A 14174-nucleotide genomic window follows, 5' to 3' on the forward strand; every position below is an offset into this window, starting at 1 on the left:
TGTTACCTCCCCAGAGAGACCCTCTTTGTCCACCACATGGAAAGAGGCGTTTACCCTGCTACTCCATATGCAAAGCTCCAGGTTTTCTTTGCTGCTGTTTCCCCTGTTTATGATTGTTGCATACACTGGGTGATCACTCATTTAGGATTTTCCTTTACCCAAATGCCATGTGACTAGCTCCTCCTAGCAAGGCACCTGGCAGAGAGAATATGCTCAACATATTGGTAGGAAGAATGACTTGTATCAACACAAAGCTTCCAAAAGGGCAACCAAGTGATTTAAAAATTTCAGTTATGCCTGTTATAGTTACTTAAGGAAGGAGTAACAAAACTGTTGCCAAATGCAATTGTTAAAGGGCAACAATTGTAATGAAAAAAAAAAAAATCCAATCATGAGGGCCTGCAAGCACTTAATTATCTGGCATCTGGTATCACTAAAGAGCATCTCCGTAAATACTCAAAGCCGGGCAAGTACTGGCAATGCAATGTTTATATCCCCAGAAGGTAAGTCTCCCTAGGAACGACCATTTTCTTCTTTGATTAGATGTCTTCTTCGCCCTTGGTAGAACAGAAGTAACACCCAGTTTCATTCTAATAATCAGAACACTAATATCCATCGCTTACTTTTATTTTTTATTATAAAAACACATACAAGAGTTTTAAGAAATAACGAATATAAGACAAATCAAAACCATGGTGAGTTATTAAACCCATTTTCTATATACAAATACTAAAATTCCGAAAGTGGAATATCATCAAATGTGAGACACATCATAGCACGGTCCATATGTACACGGCACACAGAGCTCTGCCTGCGCTCATCTGTGAGTTGCTCATTTACATGTCACTGATAAAAAAATCTGCAAGGGAACTTCTACTCTTCAGTTCTCCTCTTCCTGATACATTGTCACGTATTTTTAAGGAACGTTACGGATATGAAGAAAATGCATTAAAGTGGGTTTCTGCTAAGGGCTCTCCACGTTTTGCTCTGATCAATTACGCACTACATCTTGGGAAAAACTTTTGCAGCTCATTTCCAGCTAAGATAGCAGAAAACTCTAAGTTTTTGCCAATTTATTTTTTCCTAGTCACTCATTGGAGCACAAGTCCAACAATAGCTCAGGAACCAAATCATGTTTTTATATTGGTAAGTTTATTATAAAATGCCACTCAATTTTAAAAAGCCACTAAAAGGACACTTTCTGCAGCAAAAAAAGGGCTAAGTTCAAGTTTTTGTTGTTTGACGAAGACACAATAATATAACCCATATGTCACAGATCACAACAGCCTTAAGTGAAATGTATGAGATTTAGGGAAAAACGACTATGCATCTGCTTGTTTCTCCTGTCTCCTTGCCAAACAATAAGGAGAGCCTCTGATCTGTTTTATCTATTTTATGTTTTCGCTTTTAAACCTCCCTTTGTGTTCTCAAAGCTGATCAAACTATTTGTGTTCAAAATGTGTCAAGGCACTTCTCAAGCCTCAGTGGCATCCCGCGTCAGCCAAGCTCCTCTGTGCTCAGGGCACTGACTTCCTCTAAGCAGCTGACAATCGCAGACGGAACGCTTTTGGAGGCCTCTCTCCGCCAAGCTTCCAGGATCTTCGAAATTTCTGCTGGATTGCTGGGACTCAAGTCACAAAGAGCATACACAGCTGCTAACTGTACACCCCATGGTATATCTGAAAAGAAATTTCAAATCAGTCATAAGACAAGAAAGTATCTGTTAGCCAAAATTTTAGTGATGTAACCTACTGGAATACTATTCAAGTAACAGAATGCTTTCTGCTAGCAATGAAAATTAAATATTTTTAAAAACCCACAATAAAAAAATTCATTTAAGACCTGTCCACAAATAAAAAATAAAAAAAGCCTGACAGTAGCTGTCTGTGGTTTCCTGGCCCCAGCAGTGTCCTGAGGACTGCTGGTGTGTTTGTAAAAGGGAGAGGGCCTCAAAGATCCCAGTAACCCATGGCCACCACTAAGCTTCCCAAACAGTTCTGGAAGGATCACACTCTCATATTTAAGTTTTAATAAAATGTGATCCTAAAACATTCATTAAACACATGACTCTATGAGATATCCACAGGAAGTATTTATAAATGGACTTTGGAAATGAAAAAGCATAATAAAATGAGCTATAATGAAAAGCTGTTTTTTTTTTTTTTTTACCATACCATACTTTCAAAAACTACAGTATAGTGTGTGATTCTAAATTATAGCTAGGTTATACATTACAGTATATTATCACAGTTCTCTTTTAAGGTAAGTTTATTTCAGAGTTATTAAAATTTAATTTAGTTAAAATTTAATGTATTTAAATAATTTAGGTTAAACAATTTAGGAGTTAAAGTTTATTAACTATATATAGGTCATGTGTTCCTACTCCAAAAATCTGAAATCCAAAATGCTCCAAAGCTGAAACTTTTGGAGCACCAACATGACCAACAAAGGAAATACTGGAGCATTTTGATTTTCTGATTAGGGATGCTCAACTCGTAAATATAAATACTCCAAGATTTAAGAAAATCTGAAGTCTAAAACACTTCTGGTCCCAAACATTTCAAATAAGATATACTCAATGTGTATCTCAGTTTTCTCCAAAAGGGCAAACTAGCACCATTTCAAACAATACAAAAGCCCACACATTCAAACATTAATGCTGAAAATGCAGGCAGAACTGCAGCTCTGAAAATTACTTCCTCCGCCATAAACGACAAGCAACAAGAAAGCATAGAGCACAGGGTACGTTGTAAGGCCATGACTCAAACAAATAAAAAAGTTTAACAGTAAGAGAAACACAAGAGGTTAAAAAGAATTTTAATAAATAAAATGTGGCAATATTTTAAGAGCTAGCTCTGGAGAGGGACAGACCTGGGCAAACAGCAGGGATGGCACTTCCTAGCCTCACCTTCAGCAAATCACTCTTCTCTCTGAGCTTTGGTTTCCTCCTGTATATAAGAAGGACAATGCCATCCATGCAGATGGCTGTCTTAGGGATTAGGCTGTGGGGCAGTGCCATGCACAGGGTCTAATCTATAGCAGGTCCCAACATCAGCTCCTCCTTCTCCCTCATGGGGACGAGGATTACCACAGCTTCGAGCCCACCCTAGGAGCAAAGTTAATCTGCATCTGTTGGCTAGACAACCCATCAGCCATTATTCTGGCTACTTTCTCTTATGTCAATATACAACCTGAATTGTGAAATAGAACACTGTCATATGGAAGAAATGTGCACCACTTCAGCAGCTATCCTAAAGTGAAAGAAAGTATTTCAGAGAAAGCAGCTTAATGAGAAATGCTGTTCTCATGAAGTTCAATATCCAGTCTTCCACTGAAAGCTGAAGACAAAGAACCTACCATGTTAAGATCATCTTGGGTGTTATACAGTATTGAAAATGTCACTTTGTGCATTTCTGATGTGATGCTCCTTAACTGTATTATTCCTTGATTCTACAATATTCAAAACAAAAACTAGATTCATCCCTTATGAGAGTGACTTTAAGATTCTCCCACAAAAGACATAAAATCACATGCTATGCAATATGTAAATGATAACAGAAATCCCCACTAGGAAGCCTTGCTCACAAGGTTTCCAGGTTTCCAAGCTCTCTCCCGATGATGTTAAGTACTCTGTGATACCTGTGCATCACTGATTTCATTCCATCAAGACACAGCTCCACCCAGGAGGCCTCGCAGAGAGCCCAGGTTAAGTCACTTGTCAGGGATCACACAGTACAGAGTTTTAGAGGCAGAATGTTAGCTGCAGGAAAAGAGAGTTTCTTCCTCCTTAGGGAAGTAGCGCCCAACAGGGCAAACGACTTTCATTTAAGTAAACAAACACCACCACAAAATCCACACACACATTCCAATATTAATGCTGGAATGTTTTGCAAATATTCCCTAATCTATGAGGCAGGAAGTGAAGCACAGAGCACAACATACAGTAAGGACCCCAAAAAAGGTTTAACTATGAGAAACACAAGTTACTTGAAAGTAATTTTACTAGATGTAAGTTTTACCTTCATCGTGAGCATGCTGTATAAACATACCGATAACCGAACTAATATTTTTCACAGCAGATGGAAATCCTTCTTTCAAACCCAACTGGCCTAAACGACCTAGGGGAAACAAAACAAAATGGAAATAGTCCAGTTAAATGTTGATTAACTTCTCCTCAGAATTTAAAGGTTCATTTCTCTTACAGGAGGTGATCAAATGCCTCATCATTTCTTCTTGCATTCACCTATGCAGATGATATACAATGTGCTGCTTTCCAAGTTACAATGAAATAAACAGAAGTTAGAAGAAAGAATGGTTTCACTAGGACCAATGTGAAACGCCTGACTTCTATTAAGTTAACAGATCCAAGATAAGACTATGGTACCACCAAAATATGTATTTTTGGTCTGACTTTTGGCAACTGCTATTATACCACAGAGCAGTAATTCTCAAATGTAGTCTGCAGAAACCTTAGAGTCCTCTAAGTCAAACTACTTCACAACAATGCTAAGAAGTTCTGTGCCTTCCTCCCAGTGCTGACATGTGGTCTGATGGTGGAAAAGCCACAGCAGATGAAACTACTGGACTCTGAGTGCAAGTCCAGACAGTGGCACCTCGCTAAGTGGGAGTTACTCCCCATTGCCAGGTGCTCACAGTCAAAAAGCCAAGTTCACTTAGTCGCAACTACTCTCACTAAACCTGGACCCCTAAACACAGAACTCTGTACCATGCTGTAGACGGCACTGGAAGCACCCCCCCGTACACTGAGTGCACTGGCTGTTGTGAAGAAATGCACTTATCCAACTGTTTGTGTTGTGAATGAAATCAGGCGCCTTTTTTCTCATAGGACACCACTTTTGATTGAAAGAACTGACAAACTATGGCTAACTGGAACAAGGTAGATTTTTTTCAACAATAAACAAAGTGAACCTGTGACTTAAAGGAACTTTATCCTCGTGGTCAACAACATTTGAGCTTTTAAGCAAAATTAAGTTTGGAACAATTTTCATCAGCTACCCTGAGCTTAACACCTTTACAATATTTAAGACTTTTCTGTGATGAGACTGGTGACATTAAACGTGTTTTTTGGGTATTGTTGGCATTTGGAATATCTATGTCAATCAATTATTTTCCAAGTGAATAATGCAGGTTACAAAATCATAACTGGGCAAAAGGATCCCTTCGACATTTAAGCTAGCTCAGTGGATTCTAGTATAACAAGGTACAAAAAGTTCACTGCAGCATTTCAGATTTCACACTTCAAGTAACCTTTAAGAAATTACTACTTGTTGAGTTTTATTGTAGTATCAAAAAAGAATATCCATATTTGAAAAGGCTAATAAAAGATTCTGCCATCAACGACATACTTGTATGAGAATGGGTTTTCTTCATATATTCAGTCTTATGTATATGAAAAACACATGAGACTGAATGCAGAACAGATGATGAAAAATCAGCCACCTTCTATCAAACCAGACAGTACAAAGGTCTGCAACAAGGCAATGAGATTCCCATTATTTTTTGTTTTGGAAATATAGTTCTTTTCATTAAAAATGTCGTCTATGGGTTCATTACTGTTCATTTTAAATGAATAACTAAATAAACAATTTCTCAGTTTTTAATTACTAACACAGTGAATACAGATAGATATAACCTGGAGTAACGCCAAGTTCTTTGAGGGTTCTCAATGATAACTAACAGGTATGAGAACCAAAGATCCAAAGATTGAGATCACAGGGCAACCAAATTCATTAAAGGCTAAAGCAAGCAGAATGGCATCATTCCCCCCATTCCTCTACACTTGGAGCCTTCTCTTACTCCAGGAGCTCTCCTATGGATGAGAACTTGATTCAAAGTGGAATCCTATTCCCTCCATCCAGGCAAGTCCTCATCTTCTTTTGACTCTTAAGTAGGAGGATTGTGAAACATATCTTGGATGTGCTTTTACAACAATATCATATTGTATGCTCAGCGTTCTGTGTTCACATTCTCTCTCACTACTACAAACGTCCCACAGGTCTATATGTGAATCCAGTATGAGAGTGTCATCTCTATTTTAAATGTGGAGAAACTGACGCATGGGGCACTTAAGTAATTTGTATTACTTTGTAACCTCTACAGAAACTAGCTTAGTGCTAGGTATGTGCAGCCTGAATATTGTGATACATAGCAGATGCTCAGTAAATAATTACTGATCAAAGAATATCAGGATAACTCCCAATTTAAGATGACACTGTAAATATCTGAATAATTTCTAGGGAGCCTAGGAAATTGAAAAGCAATTTACTTCAGAAATCAGAAATTTCAGGTTACTGACCACTTTCAAATATCTCTTTGCAATTAGATTAAACTGCTAACAGCATACCACTGGATCTGTCCTCTGAAACAATCTACCAGGGATATTAAATGTAGGACTAACAGCAGAGAAAGGGATGTGCATCCAACACAGCTATGGCATTATTCAATCATGGGATGTGCATGCGTTTCCAGGAAACATATAATCATGTTATAATGGATCCCTTTCTTTCAATTAAAAGCGCTTAATGAAATTCAGTTTTATAAGCAATTTAAATTAATGGAGCTAAGGAGTAAAATAAGAGGAAATCATGAGTCTAGTAGATGATTTGGGGAAAAAGACTCAATATACGATGACGGAACACAGATGACAGATTGGCTATAATAGAGGAAGAGCTCCCCACAGAAGGTATGTGAGGATGCCCAGGGCCATCCAGCTGTATTAGAATACAAATAAGAAATGTGGAGCGAATCTCAACGTCCACGACAATGCAATCCCCAGCACTGTCAAGGGAGCTGGAGGAGAGCTGAGGCCTGCACACAAAGTAAGTCTACAGGACAGACCCTTCCAATAAACACTAATTAGAAGATAAAGACAGCAGGGTTTTCATTTAAAATTTTGGATGCAAGTTTGCAAAGGAATGGTGAGCTGACACAATTTTGAAGGAAAGCTAACAGATTTGCCAAGAGAACGGATAGAAATCACTGAATAATGGCTACTTCAGTCTGACCTGCAGAAACCTGACATGTGACACAGTCTTCTTCTAGCTCTAGGTTCCAGTTAATACCAGGAGGGGCAAATTATTCAGGATTGTAAAAGCTCTTTGGGGCAGAAAGATGGTATTCTACAACTTTACACTCCACTGAATCCAGTGGTAGGCAAATTTCTATCCCAACTTTGCTACCTTTCCACTGTATGGCCTCAGACAAGGACTTAATCTTTCCAGGCCTCAGCTCTGCCAAGAACTGAGCACTGCAGTGAGATGAGTTTCTGTTCTCCACCACATTTCTGTGACTCTAGAGCAATTTGAACATTCCACAAAATGCTTTTTTAACAGTTTAGCATTAAGGTAGGTTGGAGTTAAACCCCATGTACTAATCCTGTGGCCATTTGCCGTTAGCAATGCTCACACCTGAATCCAACATTAGAAAACCAAGTCTCACTGATATAAAACTTTTTTTATTGTCCATGGAGTAAAAATCTCATTAATAGGATGTGCAGATTTTGAATTAAGAACAGACAGAGGCCGGGTATGGTGGCTCACACCTGTAATCCCAGCACTTTGGCAGGCCAAGGCAGGCGGATCACCTGAGACCGGGAGTTTGAGACCAGCCTGATCAACATGGAGAAACTCTGTCGCCACTTAAAAAAAACTACAAAAAGTTAGCCGGGCGTGCTGGCGCATGCCTGTAATCCCAGCTACTTGGGAGGCTGAGGCAAGAGAATCGCTTGAACCTGGGAGGCGGAGGTTGTGGTGAGCCGAGATGGTGCCATTGCACTCCAGCCTGGGCAACAAGAGCAAAACTCCGTCTCAAAAAACAACAAAAAAAAGAATAAAGACAATTCCTTTATTTTATGAAGATTAGTGTATGACTTAAGTTAATATCATTATATCACTTTTACTCAATTTTTAAGTCAAGGTCAGATTCAGAAATGGCAAGAAAGTTCACTAACAGTTTCTCCTTAGGAACAATTCAAACTCCCAATCCAGATGACTGTGTTTTTGTGTGTATGTGTGTGTGTTGAGGGGTGGGGGTATTAATGTCACTTCTGAGAAATCTGCCCGGCCTAAACAGCAGGCCTCACTCACTTTCACCCCTTGCCCTCAGCCCACACCACTATCCTTGTCACCCAGCAGCTGCCTGGTTCTGAGTCCCATCTCCTGCATATAGTGCCACGGCACCAAAAGGACAGGCAGCACCAGGCTCTGCTGCTCCTCTCCTGTGCTGGCACACCTGTGCACACGTGGCGGCCCGCTAGGTTGTGCTCCAGCCTCCCCACATCCATCTGGCTCATGCACACGACTTCATCAGCAGACCTGAGAAGGGCTTATTCTTCCTGACTTTGCTTTTATTTCGACATTACGCTAATTATCCATCCTCTGAACTGCTTTTATATGTTTATAAGCATTTTAGTACATGGTATTGTCAATTACATATTATGTTAATTACATATTATTCTTATTCTCTATAACATATAATTGTATTGTATATCACTTTAATTGTACAAGTATGCATATATTACTCTAAATAATACATATTATTAAAGTCATAAATTATCTGGCTCTCAACAGCCAGAATTTTAAAGATTCAAAGAATAAACTAGACTTGATTTGAATAAAATGACAAGCCATATTTTCTCCTTACAATTACACATCCTTCTTTTTAAACTATTAACATGTTCTTAATTCACATATTTTAAGGTACATATTTGAAAGTATATAATCTTAAATAGTTTTCTTTGAAAGAGTTTTGTGACATCTAAATGAAAGGTAAAGTACAGTCACAGGTTGCTTAGCCAGGAGATCACATTTTAAGAAATTCACCTTTTAGGAGATCGTGTCCTTGGACAAACATTATCCTAGAGTACACTTGCACAAACGCAGATGGAGTAGCCTACTACACACCTAGGCTATATGGTGCAGCCTATTCATAGGCTACAAATCTGTACAGCATGTTCCTGTACCGAATACTGGAGGCTTTTGTAACACTTTGGTAAGCATTTGTGTATCTAAACATAGAAAGGGTACAGGAAAACAAGGTATTATCATCTTCTGAGATCACCTTCTGGGTATGTGCTCCACTGCTGATGAAAACATTGTTATGCGGTGAATGACTGTGTATACTATTTTATTTATGGCAATCATTCTCTTTTCCAAACCCATTATTTCATGAGCATGCCTACAGAGCTTTGCAGACACAACCCTAACACTATCAGAACCTCGGAAGATGGAGCCTGAGAATCTGTGTTTTTTAAAAAGCTTCTCAGGCAATTTGGATGGCCAGCCAAATCTGGTAACCCCAGAAGATAAACACTAATTAGAAGAGACACTGGAGAAAACACCAAGATAAATCACATGTCCAGCTGACCCTCCTCTAAAACGCAAAGAGGCTGCTTCCGCTGTTGTATGAGGCTGTTGAGCACAAAAAACACAATCTTCACTCATTTCCTCTCAAGATTAACCTTCAGAAACACAACCGCTAAAACAAGAACCAAAAAATCACCATATTTTAAAGTGTAACTTAAAAAAATATCCTATTGTTTTGAAAATTCCACAGATTATCTAGGATAACATATATATTTACACCTTAAAACATCTCTTCTGATTTTTTTTAACTCTCAAAAAGATTTCACAATTTAGAATGAGTCAAAAGCATGAGCATTTTTTCCTGAATTCGTAAGAGAAGCTGCTGCTGAAATCAGCATTTCCAGATACACGGATGTCACCTAACTGCTGGGAATGCCATCACTGACCCTCCTGTGTTCCCTAGTGCTCCACAGCTAGAACGGAAATTGTTGTTGAGGGTTATCTTGAACTGAGGAATTCAGCAAAAGTTTTGCACCTGTGCACCACGTGGCATAGTTTCTTCGTTTCCACTTCTGTGCCTCTGTTTATCTTCTGATATATCTCTTCTGAATTCCCAGTCTTTGGCAATCATTTGGTTCTCCTATCCTCTTGTTTGGTAACTTATCTCCAAGTGTATTCTTGGTTATTTCCAGTGAAATTTGGTGTCTACTTTGTAACCAGGTTTTTGTCTAGAACAATTTTATTTACTTAGGGCAATGTTGCTATAAGTACATGCAAAGTACACACAGAGGAGGAATGCAAATTTGCCGATACAGTAACAAAATTCACAGGGTATTTCCTACTGTGATCTATTTTTAGACTCACTTATATAACGTATTCTCAAATACTAACCTTATTTCAAATGATGCTATCTGTGAGTTTTAATTAAGAAAAATCCAAAGATACTTAAAAGTCATAACTGTCTTCAAAGTATCTAAGGGCTATAATGCAGAAATTGGATGAAGCTTGTTTCATATTCCCCAGGGGCAAAGAATACATGCTGCAGATACAGAAGTCAGGTCAAAAGTAAGATAGCTTTCTTTTTAAAGTTCTAGGATACACGTGCAGAACCTACAGGTTTGTTACACAGGTACACATGTGCCATGATGGTTTGCTGCACCTATCAACCCATCAGCTAGGTTTCAAGTCCCACAGGTATTTGTCCTAATGCTCTCCCTCCCCTTACCCCCCACGCCCTGACAAGCCCCAGTGTGTGATGTTCCCGTGTCCATGTGTTCTCACTGTTCAACTCCCACTTATGAGTGAGAACATGAAGTGTTCGGTTTTCTGTTCCTGTGTTAGTTTGCTGAGAATGATGGCTTCTGGCTTCATTCATGTCCCTGTAAAGGACATACACTCATTTTTATGGCTGCATAGTATTCCATGGTATATTATATGCCACATTTTCTTTATCCAGTCTATCACTGATGGACATTTGGGTTAGTTCCAAGTCTTTGCTATTGTAAACAGTGCTGCAATAAAGATACATGTGCATGTGTCTTTATAGTAGAATGATTTATAATCCTTTGGATATATACCCACTAGTGAGACTGCTGGGTCAAATGTTATTTCTGGTTCTAGATCCTTGAGAAATCACCACACTGTCTTCCACAATGTTTGAACTAATTCACACTCCCACCAACAGTGTTAAAGTGTTCCTATTTCTCCATAGCCTCACCAGCATCTGTTGTCTCCTGACTTTTTAATGATCACCATCCTAACTGACATGAGATGGTACCTCATAGTGGTTTTGATTTGCGCTTCTCTAACGATGAGCTTTTTTTCATGTTTGTTGGCTGCATAAATGTCTTCTTTAGAGAAGTGTCTATTCATATCCTTTGCCCACTTTTTGATAGGGTTGCTTTTTTTCTTGTAAATTTGTTTACATTCCTTGTAGATTCTGGATATTGGACCTTTTTCAGATGGATAGATTGCAAAAAATTTCTCCCATTCTGTAGGTTGCCTGTTCATTCTGATGGTAGTTTCTTTTGCTGTGCAGAAACTCTTTAGTTTAATTAGATCCCATTTGTCAATTCTGGCTTTTGTTGCAATTGTTTTTGGCATTTTAGTCATGAAGTTTGCCCATGCCTATGTCCTGAATGGTATCGCCTAGGTTTTCTTTTAGAGTTTTTATGGTTTTGGGTTTTACCTTTAAGTCTTCAATCCATCTTGAGTTAATTTTTGTATAAGGTGTAAGGAAAGGTTCCAATTTCAGTTTTGTGCATATGGCTAGCCAGTTTTCCCAGCATCATTTATTAAATAGGGAATCCTTTCCCCATTGCTTGTTTTTATCAGGTTTGTCGAAGATCAGATGGTTGTAGATGTGTGGTGTTATTTCTGAGGTCTCTGTTCTGTTCCATTAGTCTATATGTCTGTTTTGGTACCATGCTGCTGCTTTGGTTACTGTAGCCTTTTAGAATAGTTTGAAGTCTAGTGTGACACTTCCAGCTTTGTTCTTTTTGCTTACGACTGTCTTGGCTATATGAGCTTTTCTTTGGTTCCATATGGAATTTAAAGTAGTTTTTTTTCTAATTCTGTAAAGAAAGTCAGTGGTAGCTTGATGGAAATAGCATTGAATCTATAAATTACTTTGGGCAGTATGGCCATTTTCACGATACTGATTCTTCCTATCCATGAGCATGGAATGTTTTTCCACTTGTGTCCTTTTTACTCGAGCAGTGGTTTGTAGTTCTCCTTGAAAAGTTCCTTCACATCCCTTGTAAGTTGTATTCCTAGGTATTTTATTCTCTTTGTAGCAATTGTGAATGGGAGTTCACTCATGATTTGGCTCTATGCTTGTCTATTATTGGTATATAGGAATGGCTGTGATTTTTGTACACTGATTTTGTATCCTGAGACTCTGCTGAAGTTGCTTATCTGCTTAAAGAGTTTTTGGGCTGAGACAATGGAGTTTTCTAAATATACAATCATGTCATCTGCAAACAGACAATTTGACTTCCTCTCTTCCTATGTGAATACCCTTTATTTTTTCTCTTGCCCGACTGGCCTGGCCAGAACTTCCAATACTATGTTGAATAGGAGTGGTGAGAGAGGGCATCCTTGCCTTGTGCTGGTTTTCAAAGGGAATGCTTCCAACTTTTGCCCATTCTAAATGATACCAGCTGTGGATATGTCATAAATAGCTCTAATTACATTATGTTCCATCAATACCTAGTTTGAGAGTTTTTAGCATGAAGGGATGTTGAAATTTTATTGAAGGCCTTTTTCGGCATCTATTGAGATAATCACGTGGTGTTTGTCATTGGTTCTGTTTATGGGATGGATTACGTTTATTGATTTGCATATGTTGAACCAGCCTTGCATCCCAGGGATAAAGCTGACTTGATCATGGTGGATAAGCTTTTTGATGTGCTGCTGGATTTGGTTTGTCAGTATTTTATTGAGGATTTTCACATCGATGTTCACTGGAGACGTTGGTCTGAAATTTTCTTTTTCTGTTTCGTTTCTGCCAGGTTTTGGTACCAGGATGATGCTGGCCTCCTAAAATAAGTTAAGGAGGATTCTTTCTTTCTCTGTTGTTTGGAATAGTTTCAGAAGGAATGGTACCAGCTCCTCTTTGCACCTCTGGTAAAATTTGGCTGTGAATCCTGTGGTCCTGGGCTTTTTTGGTTTGTAGGCTAGTAATCACTGCCTCAATTTCAGAACTTGTTCTGAAACGGTCTATTCAGAGATTCTACTTCTTTCTGGTTTAGTCTTGGTAAGGGTGCATGTGTCCAGGAATCTATCCATTTCTTCTAGATTTTCTAGTTTATTTGCATAGAGGTGTTTACAGTATTCTCTGATGGCAGTTTATATTTCTGTGGAATCAGTGGTGATATCCCCTTTATCATTTTTTATTGTGTGTACTTGATTCTTGTCTCTTTTCTTCTTTATTAGTCTGGCTAGTGGTCTATTTTGTTAATCTTTTCAAAAACCCAGCTCCTGGATTCAATGATTTTTTTGAAGGGTTTTTTGTATCAAAGACATCTTTCTAATTAATAGATCTTATCACTGATAATTCTTCAGGGCCTTGACAGCAGCTTGTTGAAGACGAGATAGAACAAAAAAATAAGTAAAAATAAAAATAAAGATTCGTAGAAGATAAGTAAAAACAAAAACTAACAATTCGTAGGAAATAAGGAGAACCAAATGGCCATTGAGGTCCTCTTTAAATATGAGATTAAGAAGGATCCATGTCTCATTTAAAATATTTTTAAACAATCATTTAACTTCTGTAATTCATTTAAGTGACCCTTAACAGGCAAGTATGAAAGCATTGGGGCAGGTGGTGTGAAGATATCCTGGATATAGTTTGTATATCTGTCCCCACCCAAATCTCACATTGAACTGTAATCCCCAGTGCTGAAGTTGGGGCCTGGTGGGAGGTGTCTGGATCATGGGAGTGGATCCCTCATGAATGCCTTGGGCCATGCCTGTGGTGAGCAAGCTCTTGCTCTTGAGTTCACAGGAGATCTGGTCATTTAAAAGTGTGTGACACCTCCCCACTACCCCTCATTTGCTCCTGCTTTACATATGTGATGTGTCTGCTCCCCTATCACCTTCAACCATGACTGAAAGCTCCCTAAGAATGCCCCAGAAGCCAAGCAGGTACCAGCACTCTACTTCCTATAAAGCCTGCAGAACTGTGAGCCAATGAAACCTCTTTATAAATTATCCCATCTCAGGTAGTATTTTATAGCAATGCAAGAATGGCTTAATATAATCCTTATTTTAGAAACCAAATGAAACTACAATATAATTTATAGTAACTTATATATCCTAGTGTTTATGTGTATTAGTATTAGCATCTAA

General features: G+C 38.5%; 1 protein-coding gene across 1 annotated transcript in view; it reads right to left on the reverse strand.

Annotated features, from left to right (window-relative positions):
- Nucleotides 1–609: 609 nt before the first annotated feature.
- The window catches only part of ICE1 (interactor of little elongation complex ELL subunit 1), a 67958-nt gene continuing 54393 nt past the window's right edge, over nt 610–14174 (reverse strand). Inside the window, exons 18-19 of the mRNA XM_011969401.1 lie at nt 4020–4118; nt 610–1679 (exon numbers count right to left, since the gene is read on the reverse strand). Of these exons, the coding sequence (XP_011824791.1) occupies nt 1498–1679; nt 4020–4118 (281 nt within the window). The 3' untranslated portion in view covers nt 610–1497. The remainder of the gene's footprint in view (nt 1680–4019; nt 4119–14174) is intronic.

This window comes from Mandrillus leucophaeus, unplaced genomic scaffold (genome assembly GCF_000951045.1).
Source record: "Mandrillus leucophaeus isolate KB7577 unplaced genomic scaffold, Mleu.le_1.0 Scaffold89, whole genome shotgun sequence".
Taxonomy (NCBI): Eukaryota; Metazoa; Chordata; class Mammalia; order Primates; family Cercopithecidae; genus Mandrillus; species Mandrillus leucophaeus.